The sequence below is a fragment of the Oncorhynchus kisutch genome, linkage group LG23 (assembly GCF_002021735.2).
Source record: "Oncorhynchus kisutch isolate 150728-3 linkage group LG23, Okis_V2, whole genome shotgun sequence".
Lineage (NCBI taxonomy): Eukaryota > Metazoa > Chordata > Actinopteri > Salmoniformes > Salmonidae > Oncorhynchus > Oncorhynchus kisutch.
The window spans coordinates 24,847,743-24,872,535 of NC_034196.2; the positions used below are offsets into that span (position 1 = coordinate 24,847,743).

A 24,793-nucleotide genomic window follows, 5' to 3' on the forward strand; every position below is an offset into this window, starting at 1 on the left:
CAGCACTGAGCTTTTTGTTTTCCTGTTTATCTGTGCCAAAGCATCACTATAGCAGTTTTGTCAGCAAGGTGGCATAAAGAAAGACTGTTTTTGTTTTGTTATTTTCTAGATTTGAAGGAGTTTCTGATGTTGAAAGTGGTGGACATACTGAAGCTGCAGCTACAGTGTGTGTGTACAGTTGACAAACTGTTTCGATCGATCCTTACTGTCTCCCGAGGTTGAGCCTGGTGGGAAATGATGAATGAATGATTGATTGAGAAGTTATACTTTAATAATACCCACAAGGAAATGTGTTTGTAATCAAGGCAAGATATAAAATCTATAAAAAGATACACTCTTAGAAAAGAAAGTTGTTGTCCCCATAGGAGAACCTTTGGAAGAACCCTTTTGGGTTCCATGTAGAACCTTTTCCGCAGAGGGTTCTACATGGAACCCAAAAGGGTTATCCTATGGGGACAGTCAAATAACTTTTTTAAAACCATTTTATCTAAGAGTGTACTACACACATATATATTATTTACATAAAGAGTGTTTAAAATGGGTCACGGTAGGAATATTCATGAACTCATGCACTGTCCTTGGTAGTTAGGCTGGACAATTTGAGCCTTTCATCTTGCTCCTCCTTCTCCTCCTCTTCCTTCTTCTCTCGGGCTTCTCCCTCCACATGGTACCCTACCATCAGCTGGTACACCATCACCCCCAACACTGCACCAATGAAGGGGGCAAAGATTGGCACAAAGAACCAGTAGGCACTAGCCCTGTGGGAGATCAAGACAGAGACAAGGTTGTATGTTTATGGAGAACAGGGAAAGCAGAGCTATTACACAGAAAAAGAAAAACAGGAGATAAATCCAAAACTCACGTGAAGACCTCACCACCCCAGCCAGCCAGGGCAGTAAAGATGCGTGGGCCCAGGTCCCTGGCAGGGTTGACAGCGTAGCCTGAGTTGAAGCCCATTGACAGGCCAATGACCAGCACCACAAACCCCACCGTGAAGGCCTCCAGGCCACGGGGGATGGGGTTGTTGTAGGGGTCCACAATGGCCAGGATACACACGATCAGAGCTGCTGTGCCTATAATCTGTAACACAGCCAAGCTCAGTTTTACATGGTTGTTGCAGGAATGTGCATGTTGTTATGTACAATGGTTTTATACAGGATAATATTCCATATAACTACTTGTGATTCTGAGGCTGTCCTAATACGGAATACTAATATACTATAGTGTACTAATAGCGTGAATGTACCTGGTCAAAGAATCCATTAACCAGAGTGAGATGTTTGGAGGGATATGTGGCAAAGATCCCAGCAGTGGCATTCTCCCCCACAACGATCAGTGTTCCTTGGCCGTAGTCCCACAACGCATCTGGAGAAACCACGGTAAGATATAAGAGATCACAGTGTATGTGGTATCATCTACAGTAGCTGTAGAACCTTGAAACTCCCTTAGGGAGAAAATAACAGTTATTTTCAGACAGTCTGAACTTTGACAGTCTTGAGAATGTTTTCGGTGAAATATGGCCACTGGAAAAACTATTGTTGCTGTTTGTACATTTCTGAAAATATAAATGATCAGAATCCTACTAACCAAAATACATGCCAAATATGATCCCAGCTCCCAGGAAGGCCCCTATAGTCTGGAACAAGAAAAACACAGGGAATTTCCTCCAAGGTTCTCTCCCCAATAGACAGAGGGCAAAGGTCACCGTTGGGTTCAGGTGGCCTCCTGTGACAAAGAAAAATTTGGAAAATGGTGAATTTCCATTTGTCAATTTCATTCTATTCTATTCAATTTTCTCTGAGTAAAAAACACCCAAGACCATCTCTCTTAAAATCAAGTCTCTGAGTGAGAGAAAATTAGTGAGGGAAAACAACCAGAGCCTATCAAGACCAAAGATGATTCTCTTAAAATCTTTTCTCTGAGGGAAAAAAAGGACTATCTGCCACAATAGTAGGTAGACTCAGTAAATGCCTGTTAGGACGGGAGGTCTCTGTGACAGTAAATTGGAGAGATTAATTTTATTTTCAAGGCTGCCATGTGTATTAGGCATTGAAAAACGTGGGCACAAGTGAACTGTGGAAATCTATGTTCCTTTGCTTTGACAGATGAATCCTTGTATAGTAAATAAAGTAATAACGCAATTTGCGATTTCACACTTTCCTTTCAATCATGGACCCAATGGCTTTAAAATTCAAGGGGCAAGCCAGCATCGTACTTGTCTCTGTGAGCTTCTCTGATGTCTACTGTTTTCTACTGCGCTCTCTCTCTCGCTCTCTCACCCTTTCTCTCTCTCTCTCTCTCTCTCTCTTTCCCTCTGACTGTTTTACCTAAAGAAAAAAACATCGACAAGGGTAAATATTGCACTTTATATTAGTGTCAGTTTACCTTAGGTATAATGTGTCTGTCACAATAGGCAACCGATGACTCCCAATAGACTCACTACTCTCAGACAGTAACGCCCCCCTCACCTGAGATCTGTCCGCTGACCAGGATGCCCAGTGTAGCAGCGAAGCCAAAGGCAAAGTTGACGGTGAGGAACATTCCATGGGAGCCACCACTTAGCACCAGCTGGGCCACCGCACCACAGCCAAACATCTACAGAGAAGGGAGAGAGACAGGTTAAAGGAGAAACACTGTGCATGGGTAACCAAACCCACGTGAACATTGTAGTGTTGTTGTTGTGTTATGTCTTGTTGAATACATGTTTTAACATTATACAAATCCCCTAAATACAGTATATATAAGGGTCATCAACAAGTTTACTATGGCATGCATATCACATACAGACTGACAGTCTGTAGCTATCTGTGTAGACTGCCTGTATGTGTAGATCTGTGAGAATGGAGAATAGCCTGTACCAGTCCAGTCTGTTTCTGCTTTAGTCAACTTGTTGTCAGGCCAAAATAGTTTTTCAATCAGCTTTTGTCTGAGTTCTTTGTGCACTCAGGATCCAAAAAATGCCTGTGGTCGAGCGGTGGTCTAGTACCATTTCAAATATGTTTTTTGGACTTTAGCTCAGGTCACCCAAGACGATCAATGCCTTTAACAGCTTGACCTGAGTATCCGCTTGCTGTGCCATGCATGTTGTGGCCATTTTGCCTACTGATCTTGACTGAGGTGTGGCTTCCAATGACCCGAGAGGCCATGTGTGTGTTGATAAGGGTGGGCTACGGAGCCCAGGGGTTCTGGTGGTGGACGTTTTTTCAACAGAGCAGCACGGTGGATCATACAGAAACATACATATATGCTGAGTTTCCTTGAAAATATATCATCTTTCTATATGCATTTAATCAACAGTGTGTTGTGGTGGGTGGGTTATGCTGCCTATAGAGTATCCTATCTATAAAATCTACCTGTGGAGCCTTCCTTAGAGCAGAGAAGACCTGCCTTCAGGCAGTCAGGGCCAAGGGAGTTATGTTTGCCAGGGAGGCATAAGTCTTCACTCAGTAGTGTGGCCAAACAGTGGATCAGGCAAGAAAAATACCAGATGGCAAAACCGCCCCCTCTCAGTTTGTATCTTCCCTCCAGCTACTGTTATTGTTCTGTATGGGGGTAAATATTGGAAACAGCTGACCCCAGGTAGCTGTTTGTGTGTTAACCTCATGTGTTTTATTTGGATTTAGCAGAATACCAACAGGGATGCCAGGGCCTTACCTACGTGGATGACTTTTTCACCTTAGTGGGCAAGGTTCTATTCTATTCCGTAGATTTGTCTTGAAGGCTAGGTTTTGAGTTTTTCCTAAAGCAGGTATTCAGGTGAAAATGTTCATGAATTAATTATAGATTATTTAACAGTTTAATCAATTTGTGTGAGATTAAGTGAATTCATGTAAATATGGAATGTAATATCTCCAAGGAAGCATGAACAATTATGTGATAATCTCTCTTTTCCTCAGAATAAATTACCTTGCTATATGGAAAACAATTTGAAGTTCTTTAAATGTATCAATTTAAAGGAAAGGATGTTTATTTTCAGAGTAGGTTTTTCATGTAGACTTAAGAGGTTAATTAAAATGTGATAATAAAATAATATTAACAAGCTGATAATATAATTCACAGTGTCAGTTCTGCTTGTATAGCCAATGCTAACAGTGTGGGAAGAGCTATCCTTTTACATTCACACCCAAGCTCAAAGCACTGCTTTAAACAACACATTTAGATTAAAAGTTCAATGTGAAATTAATGAGAAAACAACCAATTAAGTCATCAGAGAATATTAGATGCTTAATTAACCATCACCTTGCTTAATTACATGCTTCATCCATATTTTTGAAGACATTCTTTTCATACCGACAAGCGATATATAATAATAGTATGGTACTGTGTTTCCAATTCACATTCACCCACTCACTTTAATAGGGTTTTACATACATGGGTAATACTATTGTAGTAATGTAGAACAGTCTCTACTCACCACCAGTATCAGGGTTCCCAGGCACTCTGCCAGAGCCTGGCGTAGCAGCATGTGACGGACCTGAAAGGTCCTTGCGAGTTTGTCCATAAGCGCCTTCTGTTTTCCCATGATGCAGCTGTGTGTCGTCCAGTGAAAACAGGGTCAGTTGCGAAGACGTGAGGCTGACTTGGAATGTGTGTTAAGGAGGACCGTGTGTCGACTCTTTAAGCACTCAGAGAGGGATCCCTCCCTCGTTGAGATTTTTTTAAAAACATGTCTCTCCTTGATTCTGAACGCCTACCTCCACATCTCCACCCATATCTTTTTACCTCCCCTGTTTTTTTATTATACCTTTTCCTCACTTGAATTCAGATGGATTAGTACTACAACTACTACTACTTGGTGTTTTGAAACTTAAGTCAAACTTGTCGCCTCCTTGTATGCAAGCAAAACTACAGCCTCTACAAAGAGGTCTGCACCTTCACGGCACAGCAGGTAGTTGGTTCAAGCTCTACTCCATGTGTTCACCCTAAATCACTAAAACAGTTTTACGCAGGGTACTTAAATTCCCTTATTTAGCAGCTGTTGTTGCGAATGTAGCGGAATGTTCCTAGCTCCAACAGTGCAGTAATATCTAACAATACAAAACAATACACACAAATCAACAAAAAATAATGTGGAATTAGGAAATATATAAATATTAGGATGAGCAATGAGTCTGGAGTATAAATAAATAATGAACAAAAATATATACGCAACATGCAATGATTTCTAAGATTTTACTGAGTTACAGTTCATAGAAGGAAATCATTCAATTGAAATAAATTCATTAGGCCCTAATCTATGGATTTCACATGACTGAGAATACAGATGAGCGTCTTGTCATAAATACCTTTAAAAAAAGGTAGGGGTATGGTTACGACACATCAATCCATTACTGCCCAAACATGCTCAATGGGTGACATGTCTGGTGAGTATACAGGCCGTGGAAGGACTGGAACATTTTCAGCTTCCAGGAATTGTGTACAGATCCTTGCGACATGGAGCCGTGCATTTTCATGCTCAAACATGAGGTGATGGCGACGGATAAATGGCACGACAATGGGCCTCAGGATCTTGTCACGGTATCTCTGTGCATTCAAATTGCCATCGATAAAATGCAATTGTGTTCATTGTCCGTAGCTTATTCCTGTCCAAACCATAACTTTACCAAAACCATGGTGCACTCTGTTCACAACGTTAACATCAGCAAACCGCTCGCCCACATGACACCATAGATGTGCTCTGAGGTTGTGAGGCCGGTTGGATGTACTGCCAAATTCTCTAAAACGACATTGTATGGTAGAGAAATGAACATTACATTCTCTGGCAACAGCTCTGGTGGACATTCCTGCAGTCGGCATGCCAATTGCACACTCCCTCAAAAATTCTGACATCTGTGGCATTGTGTTGTGTGACAAAACTGCACATTTTAGAGTGGCCTTTTATTGTCCCCAGCACAAGGTGCACCTGTGTAATTTTCATGCTGCTTAAAAAAGGCTAGGTGTCCCACTAACGGGACATCTTCTGATGTAACTGGAGGGCGCGCAATTAAAATAAATAATCATAAAAATTCAAACTGCACTGTCCGGTTTACAGTAGGCTTTACAGCGAAAGCATGCCATGCGATTGTTTGAGGACCGCGCCCCACCTCAAAAAAAAAATCCACCGACACAGGTTTCATAAATTCACAAATAGCGATTAAATATTAACTTCTTTTTGAAAATCTTCCTCTGATTTGTCATCCAAAGGGTCCCGGCTACAACATGTAGTGTCGTTTTGTTAGATAAAATCCTTCTTTATATCCCAAAAGGTCTGTTTAGTTGGCACCATCAATTTGAGTAATCCACTCGTTCAACATGCAGAGAAAGGAATCCAAAAAGCTACTGCTAAACTTTGTTAAAACAAGTCTAAATACGTTTCTATATAAACCTCAGATACCCTAAAATGTAATTAAACTATAATATTTCATAAGGAAAGAAGTATGTTTAATAGGAAAATGATATTAGCAGGTGCGTGTCCTCTTCGTCGCGCGCGCATACACGAATTTCCAAGTCTGTGTCCCTGTGGTAAAAGTCATATTTCTTACTCGTTTTGGAAGAAACAAGCCTGAAACCTTGAACAAAGACTACTGATACCCAGTAGAAGCCAGAGGAATTGCATACTGGGAGCTAGATTTATTTTTTCCCCTATATGTTCAATTGGAAAAGCATGGGCACACAAAATAAATAAAAATTGGCTTGGTTTTTCTTTTGATTTTCTCCTACCACATCTATTGTGTTATAGTCTCCTACATTATTTTAATATTTCTACAAAGTTCAGAGTGTTTTCTTTCCAATGGTACCAATTATATGCATATCCTGGCGTCAGGGCCTGAGCAACAGGCAGTTTACTTTGGGCACGTCAGTCAGGCAGAAATTGAGAAAAATAGACCCTAGCCTGAAGAAGTTGAATAATCTTCCTGATATGCCACACCTGTCAGGTGAATGGATTATCTTGGCAAAGGAGAAATGCGCACTAACAAGGAAGTAAACAGATCTGTGCACAAAATTCAGAGAAATAACTGTTTTGTGCATATGGAACATTTCTGGGATCTTTCATTTTAGCTCATGAAATATGGGACCAACACATTACATGTTGCGCTTTTATTTTTGTTCAGTGTATGTGACGGGATGTATAGACATTATGGAAAGTATGTGGATACAACATGTAGTGTATCTGTAGAATACGTGGGATAGAATAGTATATGTACAGCAATAGTTGAATAGAATTGCCTTGAATAGAATACTGTTTTATGCATATAAAATGAGTAAACCAGTATGTACACATGATGAAAGTGACCAGTGTTCCATTATTAAAGTGACCAGTATTTCATGTCTATCTACATAGGGCAGCAGCCCCAAGACGATAAGGTAAAAAATCTGTCGATGTTGTCTTGAGCAAGTCACTTAACCCTAATTGTTCCTGTAAATTGCTATGGATAAGAACGTCTGACAAATGTCATGTTGGAGTCACTTTTATCGAAAGTAAGAAGGGAAGATGTTTCTGAACACTTCTCCATTAATGTGGATACTACCATGATTATGGATTATTAGGGATGAATCGTGAAGAATGATAAGTGAGCCTCTGTACAGAGGCACAAAGATCATACAGGTGTAAGAACTTAATTTGACATTTAGTCCATAATGTTTCTTGATCGGTGGTTAGGCTATTACCTGGCCAAAATTACGCCAAATTAATATTAATATAACGTGTGTTAGTGTGGGTTTTCAGTGAATTTATGTAAATCACCAATCTCACCAATCACCATCTGCATTTCCAGCGACACAGGAAAATTCTTAGAAAGAACAGATTGATCAAATTGACATCCTACACCTGTACACCCCCCCCCCCCCCCAAAAAAATGCTAATCTCCCCTGTTATTGCAATGGTGAGAGGTTCGTTTATTTTGTTGTAGCCTTCTCACTTATCCTTATTTATGATTCATTCATAATTGTTTCAGAATCATGGCATTATCAGGATTTATTTAAATGTGTTCAGAAACATCTTATCTATTCACTTAGAAAGAAAATTACCCCACTCATCATTCACCATTCAGTTCCAATTGCAGAAAACAAAAACAATAAAAAAAATAAAATAAATGCATCCAACGAGTTTCTAGAATCACAAGTTTGATATATGCATGCTAGGAATATGGGACCAAATACTAAACTTTTGACCACTTTAATACACTATAACAAAATTTGCCCAAATACTTATGACTTATTCAAATGGAGGGAGTAGATACATAGATACATCATTTGCTTTAATTTTTAAATGGTAAACAGAAATACAGGACATTCGGAAAGTAATCAGACCCCTTGACTTTTTCCACATTTTGTTACGTTACACCCTTATTCTAAAATGGATTTTTTTTAAATCCTCATCAATAACCAATAATGACAAAGCAAAATACGTTTTTTAATTTTTCTGCAAGTGTAATAAAATAAAAAAACAGAAGTACCTTATTTGCATAAGTATTCAGACCCTTTTCTATGACACTTGAAATTGATTGATGAGGGGCAAAAAAATATTTCATCCATTAGAATAAGGCTATAACGTAACAGAATGTGGAAAAAAGTCAAGGGGTCTGAATACTTTCCAAGTGCACTGTATATGAAAATACCCTCAAATAAATTGTGACATTCTGTACTGCCACATATGAAACTCCAATCCGAAATGCTGGAGTAAATGTTTGCTTCACTGTCCAAATGCATATGGACGGGAGAGTATATTGTATAATTACCATACACATACAATAGCATTACTGACTTGGAAATTATATCACTTAAACAGCTTGGCAAAAAAAACAATATTTAAAAACTGCAGAATTCTCCCAACAACATATAAAGGGCCCGGCGCATTTTTTTTTTATCAGTTCAATCTAATTAGCATTTTTTTTCTGGCTGCAATGATTATCAGTTTAGCTTAAACCAATTCTCCAGAACTCAGGGAAATGCTGTACTGGAGTCAAGTCAGACCACTTTCTGGGATTTCCCAGTTTGGCTAGGAATGGAACAGTACCAGAGTGCCTGGTCAGAGTTATTACTCTTTGCTCTGTATGTGGTCGACTGGACCATTCTCTAACTCATGGCTAACAAAGTGGCTCTTTAACACCATTACTAGGGCCAGGAGTTTTTCCTGACCATGTGACTTGACTAGAAAATACTCTGGGCAAAGGTTATGAGGCTTTAAGCATATAACTAGGACTCAAGAGTTTTTCCTGGTCAGGCTGTATGGTTAGGGAAACTCATGCCCCTAACCATTCTCCATGTCTGGCTTATTGTGTTGCAGCTATACAGTAGGATCTACAGTGGGCTCTAAGCCTGAGAGAACAGGTTGTAACTGATATCCTGAGGCTATGTCTCTGTCCTGGAATCAGAGGAGACCTACCTTTGTCACCTCCACTGAAAGAACACAAAAGTGTTAAGGGGGCAGGATCAGAGGGGTTTTGTCCTGCCTAAGGAAGTAGCACCCCGCCCCTTTTAGAGGGAAGTTCATAGCCTTTTGTTTGTGTCATTCTTACTGTACACATAGTCACACCCAGGCATGCACGCACAAACACACAGACACATTTCCCAAGTTAAGTCATACAGTAAGAGGGAGGATACTTAGGATGGGAAAGGGGGGATGTTGCCAAACTTTTGTGTCCAAGTATTTCATTGGAGAACAATTAAAATCACTTTTGGGAAAATACTTTAGATTAGTTCGTCATGGTTTCAATCAGCTCAACCACTAGCTATGTTTCAAAGAGTAAATCATATTGCTGGCCTATGCATGATTGAGTATGCATAATGGTAGTCCATGGGTGTGCTGTCGAGATAGAGGAAATAACAGGGTCAGTGAAGTAACAGTGAGGACACACACACTGGCATATTATACTGGAACTGGATTTTCTCTGATTCTCTCAGATTCTGGTTTACTATATAATGGCCTCTCCATACTCTCTGTCCAAGTATTCAGAGCTGGCAAGCTTCATGCTTTTCAGCCAAACATTCCATCTCGTCATACCGCAACTTAGAATTAAAGAACTCTGTCTGCTTGATTTTACCCTCTCTTTAAGCATGATACATTAGCAACATGATATGACACACTGCTCTTGATTGAATTGCCAGCAGGTTTTTACAAATCGTACTTGCTGCTCTGTGTAGTCTCTTAGGTATTTCTGCCTTTTATGGTGAACAATACAGTAGAGGTTCATAGAATGTTGTTGGCAAACTTTTCCTCTTGAGACTGCAGTCCAACTCAGGAGAGATGTGCTACTGTATCCACTCATGGGGTACTCAGGGTTAGGCTTCTTTTTATCCATACATACAAACACCTTATCAGACACTGGGGTGTGTTAAACATCTACATATCTCACAACTCTGAACTGTGGATTAGAAACCAAACCAAAGCACTCTTCTGTATCTCTTTGGCAAATACAAACGCAGTATACCGATCCTAAACTAATGAATTTGAAATGTAATGACTTGGGTTGACGCTTGATGGGGAACATGCTGAATATATATTTGTTCACACCTACAGAGCTGCATAACTTGGTGTCCCAGCCGAGGCGAGCTGAGCTGAGTCTTCCTGTCTCTGTAGCAGAGCTGAATGTATGACTAAAATGGCATGCTATTCATTACATAGTGCACTTCTTTGGTTCTGGTCAAATGTAGTGCACTATATAGGGAATATGGTGCCATTTGGGAGTCAAACAAGGTCTCCTTATTCAAGCATCACCTATAAGCCTCCTGGGATCTGCTATAGTTATAGGATATCAGCTTTGCAATCTCTCTATTCTTGCCCTCAGATAAGGCAGGTAGTGATGTGTGTTCTCTGAATATGAGACTGTTCAGTCTGGATTACCGTCGCATTACAGACAAAACCCACAGAGGAGGTGACACACACATATACACAAATGTAAAGGCACGAATACATACAAACACGCATGTTCATTTGTACTTTCCAAATTGTGCATGCAGACGGACAGGCGTCAAATGGTCAAACAGAATAGTGTGAATGTTTTGTCTTATAGTGATAGGAGTGAACTCAGTATAGAAATATATAATTGTGTGTTTCTATCTAGCTTCAGGTTTTGCGACGATAACCTATAGTCATTACCAATATCTATTGATTTAACACTGGCTGTGTCTACCTCCATTTTCCCCTCACTTTACCATGACTAACCAGTAGGCAGCAGCATTTGACAACAACTGAAACCAGAGTCCAGCTCAGCACCATGGTGGTGGGTTACAATACCTTCTACACTGGAGTAGCACACACACCCACAAACTTTTTATATATACTTTAATAATACTAATACTACAGGAAATTAACTTTAAAACTGCAGAAATTTCTCTCAGCCTCATGGGAAAATGTGTGGAATAGTAGGAAATTAGAACAGTGATTCTTGAAATTCGGGACAATCGTTGTCCGACAGAATATATATATATTTTTTTTAATGTACACTTAGGGGAATTTTAGAATGTTAATATTTTTATTGAGGAATTTTCTAAATACTTTCAATATTATTACTTTCCATTACTATTTCTCTATGCCTGGAAATGCCCTTGTCCGGAGCAAAGAATCCCAATTTCAAAATCTCTTATAAAGTGGCAAAAAATAATATTAAAGGTATTTTTAAAAATTTTGGCAATGAAGCCCTTTATCTACTTTCCCAGAGTCAGATTAAATTGTGGATACCATTTTTATGTCTTTGCGTGCAGTTTGAAGAAAGTTGGTAACTAGTGCTAGCGCAATTGCTAACAGCTCTGAAAGTCTAATAGACTTCCAGTCATTGCGTTAACACTAGTCAGCATTAGCTTGCAAAACTACTTGTAACTTCCTTCATACTGGACACAGAGACATAAAAATTGTATCCACAAGTTAATCTGACTCTGGTGAAGTACTTAAAGGGCCTCATTGCCAAAATCCCCGAAGTATCCCTTTAACTGACACATTTTCATTTGCGGTGTCTTGCAATAGCCCGAAGAAGAAGGCAGACGTTTTACATGTCCCCAACCAATAGTTTTTTTTTGTTCATTTATTTGCATTGTTTGAAACTTATTTTTGTACATATTCTGTACATAATGTTGCCCCTACCGTCTCTTATGACCCAAAATAACTTCTGGACATTAGGATTGCAGTCACTCACCACAGACTGGCAGAATCCTTTTTTTCCTTTAACGAGTCTGACGAGAACGAAGCGAACGATATACTGCTATCTTGGGAACAGGCGCCAGAAACAGAAAACGGGGCCAGAGGGAAGACTGCCTTCTGAGAATTTGTAGGCGATTGAATAAGCCCCCACTTCCTTCCATTCTGCTAGCAAACATGCAATCTTTGGAGAATAACATTTATGACCTAATTAAACTACCAACAGGACATTCAAAACTGTAATATCTTATGCTTCACAGAGTCGTGGCTGAACGACGACACTATCAACATACAGCTGGCTGGTTATATGCTGTACCGGCAGGATAGAACAGCGGCGTCTGGTAAGACAAGGGGCGGCTGACTATGTATTTTTGTAAAAAAAAAAAACAGCTGGTGCACAATATCAAAGGAAGTCTCGAGATATTGCTCGCCTGAGGTAGAGTATCTCATGATTAGCTGTAGATCACACTATCTACCTAGAGAGTTTAATCTGTATTTTTCATGGCTGTTAACATACCACCACAGTCAGAGGCTGGCACTAAGACAGCTTTGAATGAGCTGTATTCCTCCATAAGCAAACAAGAAAACGCTCACCCAGAAGCAGCACTGCTAGTAGTAGGGGACTTTAATGCAGGGAAACTTCATTCACCTCATTTCTATCAGCATGTTAAAAGTGCAACCAGAAGAAAAAAACTCTACACCACCTTTACTCCACACACAGAGATGCATACAATGCTCTCCCTTGCCCTCCATTTGGCAAATCTGATCATAATTCTATCCTCCCGATTCCTGCTTACAAGCAAAAATTAAAGCAGGAAGCACTAGTGACTAGATCAATAAAAAAGTGGTCAGACGAAGCAGATGCTAAGCTACTGGACTGTTTTGCTAGCACAGACTGGAATATGTTCCGGGATTCCTCCGATGGCATTGAGGGGTACACCACATCAGTCATTGGCTTCATCAATAAGTGCATTAATGACGTCATCCCCACAGTGACCGTACGTACATACCCCAAGCAGAAGCCATGGATTACAGGCAGCATCTGCACTGAGCTAAAGGCTAGAGCTGCCGATTTCAAGGAGCGGGACTCTAACCCGGAAGCTGATAAGAAATCCTGCTATGCCCTCCGACAAACCATCAATCAGGCAAAGGGTCAATACAGGACTAAGATCGAATTGCACTACACTGGCTCTGATGCTTGTTGGATGTGGCAGGGCTTGCAAACCATTACAGACTACAAAGGCAAGCACAGCCGAGAGCTGCCCAGTGACACGAGCCTTCCAGACGAGGTAAACTACTTCTTTGCTCGCTTCGAGAAAAATAACACTGAAACATGGACGAGAGCACCAGCTGTTCCCAGAAGACCGTGTGATCACTCTCTCCGCAGCCGATGTGAGTAAGACCTTTAAACAGGTCAACATTCACAAGGCTGTAGGACCAGATGGATTACCAGGACGTGTACAGCGAGCATGCGCTGGCCAACTGGCAGGTGTCTTCACTGACATTTTCAACGTGTCCCTGTCCGAGTCTGTAATACCAACATGTTTTAAGCAGAGCACCATAGTGCCCTTGCCCAAGAACACTATGGTAATCTGCTTCTAGCCATAAGACTGCTGAACATCTAATCAAATGTCTACTCAGACTCTTTGCATTGCCCCCCCCTCTTTTACACCACTGCTACTCTCTGTTGTTATTATCTATGCATAGTCACTTTAATAACTCTAACTACATGTACATATTACCTCAACTAACCGGTGCCCCTGCACGTTGAATCTGTACCGGTACCCCCCCCCCGTATATAGTCTCGCTATTGTTATTTTACTGCTGCTCTTTAATTACTTGTTACTTTTATTTCTTATTTTATCCATTGTTTTTTTAATCTGCATTGTTGGTTAGGAGCTCTTAAGTAAACCTTTCACTGTAATGTCTACACATGTTGTATTCTGTGTATGTGACTAACACAATTTAATTTGATTTGACTTTACAGAATATTTCTCACATGAATCCTAAAAGTTGTGTCCAGAGATGTGTTTTAAAATCCTAAATTAATCAGGAATGAGCAGGGTCAGCTATACCATAATGGACCCCTTATTCATGTTGTCGTTACATATAGTGCAACAAGAACACTCATGGTCTGTAAAAAATTCTCTACTTTTGATAGATTTAAACTAACAACCATAAACTGTCAACTCTATCTGCATGATAAATTAAAATAGAGTATGAATTTTGGTTTAAATAAGTTACATTTAATTTGGTTTTAGAGTCATAAAGTAACTGAGGAAAAACTAAAGTGCTCTGTGTACACCACTTGAATGAGGAAGAAAAATGACATTTTTGTAAACTCCAACTTTTATTGTTTGGAGTATCTTTTGGCAAACTCTGTCACTGATGGCTAAGCCCCTTAGGATATATTTTTTTGTAAATATTCAGAAGAAATATTGTAATCACTGTTCTGCAACACATGCTTTAATAACTTAAATATTTGCTGTGCTAGACCAAAGGGATAATGTTTGCTTTCTAAATGTTGTTTTATGTTCTAAATCTAGAAAAACATGCCAAAATGCTAACAAAATTAGTCCTGGAGCATTTAAGTGCTATAAAACAAAACAAAAAGAAGTTTGGAGATTTGTAATACAGATTTGAATAATATGTTAGAATGAAATAATTAAGGCCTTTAAACATTTGTTGGACAATCATTGTAAAATGTAAATGGCTTTTATGGTGTCTGACAAAGTTTACATAAATCCAGCTACTTGCATGTTATGAATAAATAAATAAAAATAACAAGTTGCTCCTTTACATGGTGCGATAGCTGATACTTTGGTCTATCAAAATCTATTTTTCAAATGTGTTTATTTTAATACAAATATTTGAGATTATCCCATCTTTCAAGAATGCCTGAGCTCTAAAACACCAACATTCCGCATGGCAAAATGTGTAAAATGGCATGAGATGATCTATGAAACTGAATTTTTTTCATCTCTGCCCCATGGCAAAAAAAATCCCCCCAAAAAATAGAGGGAAAGGGGAGGGAAAACAAAACTGCCCATAGATTGTGGGGAGACCCGGCAAAACTGTGAAACACCACTGACCTTCTACCCTCTGGAGGGGCTACAGGCAGGCAGGCAGGCAGGCAGGCAGGCAGGCAGGCAGACAGGCGCTCTGACAGTCCCAGAGGAGCGACACACAGAGCAGGTGAGGCGTGAGGGCCCAGCCGATGGTGTGGACACAAGCCATCTGGATCCATGGCTGTCCTCACCCTGGGGAGGCTACTGTACACACAGACCCAGACAGGGAAGCTTTCCTCTAGTGAATCTCAAACAGAGGAGCAAGAGGATGTGTCATGACAGCCCGTCTGTTAGTTAATGCACACACATTTCAACTGCCCCCATCTGTAATGTTTCAAGACAGAATTAAATGAAAACATTGTTTTTGAACCTATCTAGTCCATTATTGAAGACACTTTTTGGACATTAACCTGGGTTTATTGGAACAGGTAAACACTGGAGAACTTGTAGGCTACTGTTGTAATATCCCTACAAATATTACCATGCCAGTACAACATCACCCTATCGCCCATTCACAGCAGCGCAACAAACATGGCCCTATACCTGACACATTCTTCTAAACCATAAGGGGAGGGAAAACAAAAACGGACCTTAGATCAGGGTCAAGGGATACCCAGACACACTCCCTGATCCATCTGTGTCCAAGCATGGCCTGCTACATACAGCCAGTTACCATGGTGACACCATTATCATTGCTTTCTTTCACGGGTGTTTGTAATAATGGCTGGATATAAGACAAGGTATATTTTCACTGATATGGATGTGTGAAAATCACAGTGATCTTTGTTTTTCAGAGAGCTCAATCATGAATACTGCAGTGTGTCCTTGTAATAACGCCCCCCCTGTCACTGGAGCTGTGTAATAACATTAAGCACAAAACGTCAAGGCAGATTTCACTCCCTGTGACGGAGTGTGTGTTTGTTTGAGTATGTGTGTACTGTACTGTAGACGTACATGTTGTTCATGTGAATATGTTCTGTGCTTCACTGCACTGCATTCTATATGTTGTGCATCATAGTCACTCCTCATTCATTATTTTGTGGGAGCTATACTGTAGATTAAAAACAAAAAAAACTCTGTTTTAAGTGAGAAAAGGCATTGGTCCGAAGCCCAAAAATAAAGGAAATGCACGAGTACCACAATGTCTATTCCACCCATGCTCTACCAAGGTTTTCCAGCACACAGCTTTGTCCTACTACAGTAGCTATGTTGGTATTGTATTTCAAACTATGTATAGGCAGGTTGCTAAGGATGCAAACTTTCTCAAACAGCCTAATTCATACTCTTAGAGGAGGTACTTCCACAATGATATGATTTGTACTGCATACAAGGTAAAGTATTGGATTCTTCATACAACACAGTAAGACATTATCCCATTACGTTATCTTTACATTTGCTTTTATACTACAAGACCATCACGCTTGATTGAGCTGTTTTGTCTTTGTCTATTTTTCCATAAACCTTTATTTTAGTAATAACATCATTTTAATGGTAAGTAGGTGACCAACATAACAACAGGTCATAATGGTGTGTTGGACACAGTAGCTCAAATAGATAGAGCCTGTCTGTATTCCTGATTTCTGTAACTGTTAGCTTACCTATGTCATATTGAATTAAGCTCAGAGCCACTTGTGTTTCAAACATTTTGTCAGTTGCTGTGCTGATCATTTGACAGTTCATTATCTCTGTCAAAATAATATGTAGCTCCAGCGCTAGCTGTGCCACCAGAGACTCTGGGTTCGAACCCCCAGGCTCTGTCATAACCGGCCGCGACCGGGAGGTCCGTGGGGCGACGCACAATTGGCCTAGCGTCGTCCGGGTTAGGGAGGTTTTGGCCAGTAGGGATATCCTTGTCTCATCGCGCACCAGCGACTGCTATGGTGGGCCGGGCGCAGTGCGCGCTAACCAAGGTTGCCAGGTGCACTGTGTTTCCTCCGACACATTGGTGCGGCTGGCTTCCGAGTTGGATGGCGCTGTGTTAAGAAGCAGTGCGGCTTGGTTAGGTTGTGTATCGGCGGACGCATGACTTTCACCCTTCGTCTCTCCCGAGCCCGTACGGGAGTTGTAGCGATGAGACAAAATAGTAGCTATTAAAAACAATTGGATACCACGAAATTGGGGAGAAAAAGGGGTAAAATTCAAAAAATTTAATAAATAAATAAATAATAATATGTAGCTTAACACTAGAACCGCCATAGGCCAATGGCCACTGACGTTTGATATTGTAAATAAAGAAAATCAGCTCGAAATGTCCTACAACTTCCCTGACTTTTCCTAAATGTTTGTATTTTACACTGTTCATTTGTCAGAATTTTATTTAGAGTCTTTTTCCCAGTTTTTTCCCAGACCTATTCCTGACTTAATCTGCCAAGACAATGTGCTGTAGGACGTTGGTACCCAGCCGGGCGCTAATGCTTCTCTCTCTCCTCACTGAATGAATGACAAATGTATGAATGGGTGATAATTGTGCACCTTACTTCACAATTGAAATTAGGCCTAACTGAATGATAAGGAGGGTGAAGAGGTTGATTTCATTTAGAAAGACAATAGTGTAATGATGAGTTTCTGTTATGACTATTTATCAGCAGCAAATAATTTGACCGCATGCCTTGCGGGTTGATACAATTCAATTTGACATTTTACTTTGTAAAAATAAGCTGTTATGGGACTGTTTTATTTACCATAACTCTATTACTAATCAAATGTATTGTAAGGGAAACAAAAACATTCTACATGTTGCAGTAGTCCTTTAGAATAATGCAAAATATATCCTTAACTCTATCCAGCGAAGAAAACGATGCCAGGCTACTGAATGAATGACAAATGAATGGAATGGGCGATAATTGTGCAAGTTGCTTCAGAATCTAATTTAAATTAGGCCTAACTGAATGATTAGGGTGAGGAGGTTGATGTAATTTAGACAACAATAGTGTAATGATGAGTTTGTGTAATGCCAATTTATCAGCGTTGGCGCTCATTTGAATCATTTGACCACGCGCCTTGCAGGGTGATACCATTCTCTTTTACGTTTCACTTTGTTTATTGGAGCTGTTACAAGACTGTTTAATTTACTGTAACTCTATTACTAATCTCATCTAGCTAGGTAGCTACAGAGTCTAGGTGCTGGACTTTGTATAATCAAGCTAACATTAGCTAGGTTAGCTAGATAGCTAATCAAAATATCTGTTTGCATTCATTGATTAATCTTAGCTTTAATACCACTATATAGCTAGCTATCTACAGTAGCCTAGGTTTGTTCCATACACTTTTTTTGACTGACAGCATTGTGCGAGCAGCTGTGTTGTTGCCGAACAACCGACCCGGTGTTAGAACTCTGCGATTCGGCTGAAGAAACATGTTAGCATTGTCAGAAATGCTACAAAAGGAAGCACATCGTTGGTTATTAACAGACATAAATGAGCACGTGAGAACTATACATTATAAACGTAATAAAAACTGTTGCATCAACAAATTTGGTCAAACTTGCATATTTTAAGTCCAACTGTTACTATATGAATGCTATAGTCTCGTTTTGATTCGACGTGTAGAATTTGAGCTAGGTAGGTGCAATAAATACTCTTAAAAATAAATTGCTAAGGACATTGTTAAAAAAATATGGTATGTGGTTCTCTGTAACAGTTGGACGGCTCATGGCAAGAGGCGTGTGTTGTGTACATCCAATCAAGTTGATTTGCAAATTTTCATGGAGGCTCGTGTCATATTGGATTAGATATAGTGATTGGCAGATTTGAATTTAACACTGAGCTCCATCCAATCCATATAACAGATGTGATGATATATAATATGTGTTATAGTTAGAGAGATATAGTGTGTGTGTGTGTGTGTGTGCGCGCTTGAACTCATCTAGTCCATTGTCAATGTTAGACAAAAGTCCCCCCCATGTGATCCAACATCCATGAAATTGCTATCTAACAAAGAGCCAATTTAATGATTGAAGAAATTACACTTCAATTCATTTTGCATGTAAATTGACAATGGACTAGATGAGTGGCTAAATATTGACAGTATTTCGTGCTGTGTGCATTCTTGACATGCTTTGGTGTATTTTCTCTGGAGTTATTGACACATTGTTGCGTTGCATTGTGGTCTCGGTCACAGGTCAATTTTACAGTACAGTGGAATATGAGTGAACGGAGGGGAAGACGGTATTGATATTCTATCAAGCATGTGATATTGTGATAGCTTCATTGTGTACAAGAAAGAAACTGGCCAATTTTGCAATTTCACAGAACCCGAAAACACACACACGCATGAACACGCACGCATGCACGCACACACACAGTAAATGTTCAATTGTAATGCCGCCTTACTGTGAAAATGTTTTTTCTACATTGTGCAAATCATTCTTACATTAACAATCAATATTAGCACAATGGGTAGAAAAGCTGAAGAATGTTCCTCCCTCTGTTCAGAATTCTCTCTGGTCAACCTAATATTACTCACCATGAAGCTTCTGGTTCGAGAGGAGGCCATTGTGTGTCATCAAGACCTAGTCAAGGGGACAAATGACAAAACTGTGGAGAGATCTCCAGTCCAATCATGACTACTATAAAGGCATGTGGAGCATTGTTTTTCATTGACCCGCCTAAGAATAATGTTCTTTGGAGAAATACTATGCATTTTAATACACTTTGTGGAATCTTGTGAATGGCCGTTCTTGGTACCTTGTGTATTGGCCTTGGTACTTTCATTCAAAGGGAACACTCATTCACAAATAACACAATGTCCAAGTCCAAAGAAAACTCTGTTTCGCTTTTCAAACGGATAAAAAGGCAGCATTTATCTGATGGTCACTACCATCTTTATGTGTCTGTGTGCAGTTTGTCGGAACTAGCATCAGCACAATTGCTAGCATGCTAGCTGTTCCCATAGACTTCCAGTCAGTGCGTAAATTAGCATTGACTTGCGAAACTACCTCGTAACATCCTTCATATTGGACGCAGATACATAAAAATGGTATCCACGAGTTAATCTGACTCTGGGGAAGTAGATAAGTGGCCTCATTGCCAAAACTCCAAACTATCCCTTAATGCGCTGACTATTTACTGGAGAATTGTAGGCGGGTAGGCACAGCACTCACAGGTCCAGCCAGAGCTGCATGTAGCGAATCACACAGAGCACAGAGTTTGCAACTGAGATGTAGAAATGTTTTATTTATGTGCTGAATCCAAACATGCATTATTACAGCATTAGTATAACCTGTTTCTCATTGAATATGGCTCACAACAACAAAAATATCAATATGGGATGCAAAAATACAATATTATGTTGCCCAGCTAGCCAAACAGAATTTGCTATAGAGGGTGGGAAGGCTTTTGTGTCAGGCCAGCCCTAACAGATCTGATTCAACCAATCAACTAATCATCAAGGTCTTGGTTTGCTGATTTAGATCGTCATAATTAGTTGATTGGTTAAATCAGATGTGTTACGGCTGGCCTTGCATAAAAACCTGCACACCCTGTAGCTCTCAAGGGCATTGTTGGACGTAATATCATAATTATTGCATCACATAAACATTTTGGTTGTTTATGGTTTGCACCGAGAAAACGTAAAAAATTTACTTTTAGGAACTGTAGATAAGGCTGCAATATCAGATATGCTACAGACTTATGGAGAGATAGGGATTGCGAGAATCATTCTAGAACTGAGAACCAAACCCAGTCCTGTGCATGCTACACTATCCTCAAAGAAGTACCAGTGTAAATAAAAAAAATCACATCATTAGCCACGTCGGAGAGATGGACGGAACCAATCCTGATTCCTCTCTTAACCCCAGCTCTAAGGTCAAGTACGCTTTAGCTAATTAGCATCTCCGAGCACATAAAATGTCCCTGGCAGGAGGGCTCGCGAGCACAGAAGCTCTGGAGCCAAACAACACAGAAATTGGATCACCCTCTCGTTTCCCTCTCCATCCCTCTCTCTGGGAACCCAGACTCCTGAGCCTAGGAGCTGGGCAGCGTGCTGACAGATATTCCCTTGTATCTGCCCCGCACACTGCCAACATCAGGCACTGATACCTCTCTTTCTCCTTCTCTCGCTCTGTCCGTCCTTCCTCCCTGGAGAAGCTGGATGCCAAGTTCCTGGCTTACCATTCACATTTAATTACCCTTTGAGCCCGGCCTGTCAGTCGATATGCAGATCTGGGCCGAACACTGTCATCAGGGCCAAAAACTGTCAACCGGTGACAGGAAACTGTCATCGGTTGACAGTGTTGTATGGCATCTGTGTTGGGTTGCTTTTTCAGAAGTGCAACAGCAACAACCTTGATTTATGACAAGCAATGAAATAATACGCTGGGTGGTGATTGTGAAAGAGAGGAATTGATGCCACAGGCTATCAGACATATTATGCTCATCAGCTCACCAATCATCATAATGCCACTGGTCTCTTTTAGCCAATAGTGAGGTTTTCTCTCCTGAGGTACTGGCAGGATTGCAGATAATTTAGATATACATTTAAATAGAATGCTGGCCTCTTGTTGCTTCAGGACATGTGGTATCTGAAGACCATTGTCCACGATATTAGTTTTGAAGGCGAAAACATAATATTAACATAATTTATGGAAGCCTACGTGGATGCATCACCCCACATTGCACCTTTGCCACTGACATCTGTTGGCCATACATGACCATGGTATAGAAATAGCTGCAGAAAATTACTTCACCAAGAAGTTCATGTGTAAAATTGGACAACAGTTTTGTGTATATGGGCATACAGTACAGTACATCATGCCCTCCAACTTACCTCACTATGTTATTTTCAGGCAACAGGAATTGGACAATTTTAAATTGTCAAAGTGATTTTTTTCTCTGGCAATCCACTGACATTGAATAGAATGTGGGAAGGAAAACATTTGCACTTCAATTTAGCCTTGATGAAATACCATTATGGAGCTGCTTTCCCTTGTCAAGAGCAGAAATTGGTTAACATTTTAATATTCCATACAGGTACTCTGTACTTTACAGATGTACAATCTTAATTTGAACCAGTTTGCTACAGCAGGAAAATAATCCTGCAGCAGCAGGGAATGTGAATTATAATTAATGGACATTTTTTTGTATGGCTTGTCACACCCTGACCTTAGAGAGCCGTTTTATTTCTCTATTTGGTGAGGTCAAGGTGTGATGTGGGGTGGGCATTCTATGTTTTGTATTTCTGTGTGTTTGGCCGAGTGTGGTTCCCAACCAGAGGCAGCTGTCTATCGTTGTTTCTGATTGGGAATCATACTTAGGCAGCCTGTTTTGCCACCTTAGTTGTGGGTAGTTGTGTTAGTGGCCTGTATATCCGATGTAAGCTTCACGGTCGTGTCCTCATTCTTTGTTTTGTTGGCGACATTTATAAATAAAAATAAATGTACGCTCACCATGCTGCACCTTGGTCCGGTCATTTCCACCCTGAGGACAATGATGACATGGCTTGATTCATTTTTGGTTAGGGCAAATCAAGTCTGACATTTTGAAGTGGAAATAACAAACTTTAGAAGTCTTTTTATACCTCAAAAGTACACTAGAAGTTTGCATTTCCTGCAAAAATATTCATTTCCTGCAAAGAAATTCTCAGCAATAAAATAATGATCAAATTAAGATCCTACATCTGTATGTAGCATGTCAGGAAAAACACTTCATTTTTCACAACCATTTCTTTCTAAGTGTGTCTCAAAAAGGTGAAGGTTGAATCCCTCCTAAGAGTTTTGCAGCATTCGTCATAATGCAATTGTAAAACAAAAAAACTAAAAATATAGAGGCACAAAAATAAAAATGATAATTAGTTCAAGGTTTCTCACTTCGCTGTGCCTCTTTTATGCAGGTCTTATAGGAAAGTAGCTGCTATTCTAACAAACACTGGGTGATTCAGTCAGATGCTACACTGGACCCCACAAGTCTGGAGTATTCATGCAAAGCCTCCTCTCATTGGCCGCACATACAAATCTGAGCCGCTATCTGTTACACACTGGATAACTATTTCACCTACGTCACCCAAAAGCTGGGTTGTGTTTAATGGTGTACATATGACATCATTACACATCAATGGAAATTGTGACAAGTCTGGGTGACTTCCATGGAGGTGTGATGCTCTCCTAATATGGACACTGTGGATTTGTCTTTTCTCACCAGGAATCCACATTGTGTGATTATGAAAGGTTGATCTCTACTGTACTTTGAAACTGTCAGATATAAAACCCTTCTTTACCAGTTTGGAGCAAGAAAGACTCAGTTGTTATTGTGTACAGCATTGATACCCACAGAGCATAGCTCTCACTCCTGAGATGACTGGATTTTTTCCCATGCATGGAGTTGTCAGTTGTCAACGGCATGTACAGCCACATGTTTACCCTTATAAAGACACATGGACCCCAATCTCTCAAAGGCCCTAGGCTCCAGGGGGAGTCTGCCAGTCACTGGGACGACAACCCAACTTGGGGTGGGGGGAGGTTTTAGCAGGTGGAATAGTGGAGAACAATTGGAGGTTTACTTAGTAGCAGTGCAAATATCATGGTACAGCTATATGGACACTCCATCATTATGGTACATTTTAATGATACGTTTACAAACATATTACGATAAATAAAATTGAAACTTGTATCTCATTATGGTTAATGGTGAAATAAGTATAGCCAGTTATAATTGTAATGGCTTAGCAGATAGTCTTTTCTTATCATCAGTACATGGCCAAAATATGAGTGTCACGTCCTGACCTTAGTTCCTTATTTATGTCTCTATTTGAGTTTGGTCAGGGCATGAGTTGGGGTGGGCATTCTATATTTTGGTTCTGTGTGTTATATTTCTAGGTGTTTGGCCTGGTATGGTTCCCAATCAGAGGCAGCTGTCAATCGTTATCTCTGATTGAGAACCATACTTAGGCAGCCTGTTTTCCCACTATGGGTTGTGTGTAGTTGTTTTCCGTTTCAGTGTTTGCACCATACGGGACTGTTTTGGTTTTCATTTATTCTCTTTGTTCTTTTGTATTTAGTGTTCAGTTAATTAAAGGAAATATGAACATGTACCACGCTGCGCTTTGGTCTACTCCTTCTTCCTCAGACGAACATTGTTACAGAACTACCCACCACAAACGGACCAAGCAGCGTGGTGAGGAGCAGCAGCGTTATCTGGAGAAATGGACATGGGAGGAGATACTGGAAGGCAAGGGACCCTGGGCACAGACTGGGGAGTATCGCCATCCACGGGAGGAATTGGAGGCAGCAAAGGCTGAGCGACAACTCTACGAGGAGCACAGCGGCACAAGCATGAGAGGCAGCCCCAAAAAATGTTTTTGGGGGCCACATGGGGAATGTGGCAGGGTAAGGTTGGAGACCTGAACCCGCTCCCCATGCTTACCGGGGCGAGCAGGTGACAGGTCAGGCCCTGTGCTATGGGGTGATGCACACTGAGTACTCATAGGCCGGTGTGCTCCCGCATTTGCCGGGTGGAAGCTGGCATCCAGCCAGAACGGGGGGGGGGGGGGGGGGGTCAGCTATGCGGTCGAGACCGCCAGTGCGCCTCCACGTCCCTGTGTATCCGGTGCCTTGGCCAAGGAAGTGGCCGCCTGTATGTCTCCCCAGCCTGGTGAGTCCTGTGCCTGCTCCCAGAACCAA

General features: G+C 40.6%; 1 protein-coding gene across 1 annotated transcript; it reads right to left on the reverse strand.

The window, feature by feature from the left end:
- Positions 1-249: 249 nt before the first annotated feature.
- aqp3b (aquaporin 3b) lies at positions 250-4,623 on the reverse strand. Its single transcript, XM_020458090.2, has 6 exons — positions 4,415-4,623; positions 2,469-2,595; positions 1,588-1,725; positions 1,247-1,365; positions 863-1,080; positions 250-758 (listed from the first exon to the last, which is right to left on the reverse strand). Exons 1-6 carry the CDS (start codon positions 4,520-4,522, stop codon positions 566-568), a joined length of 903 nt encoding a protein of 300 aa, XP_020313679.1. The 5' UTR covers positions 4,523-4,623; the 3' UTR covers positions 250-565.
- Positions 4,624-24,793: the final 20,170 nt, after the last annotated feature.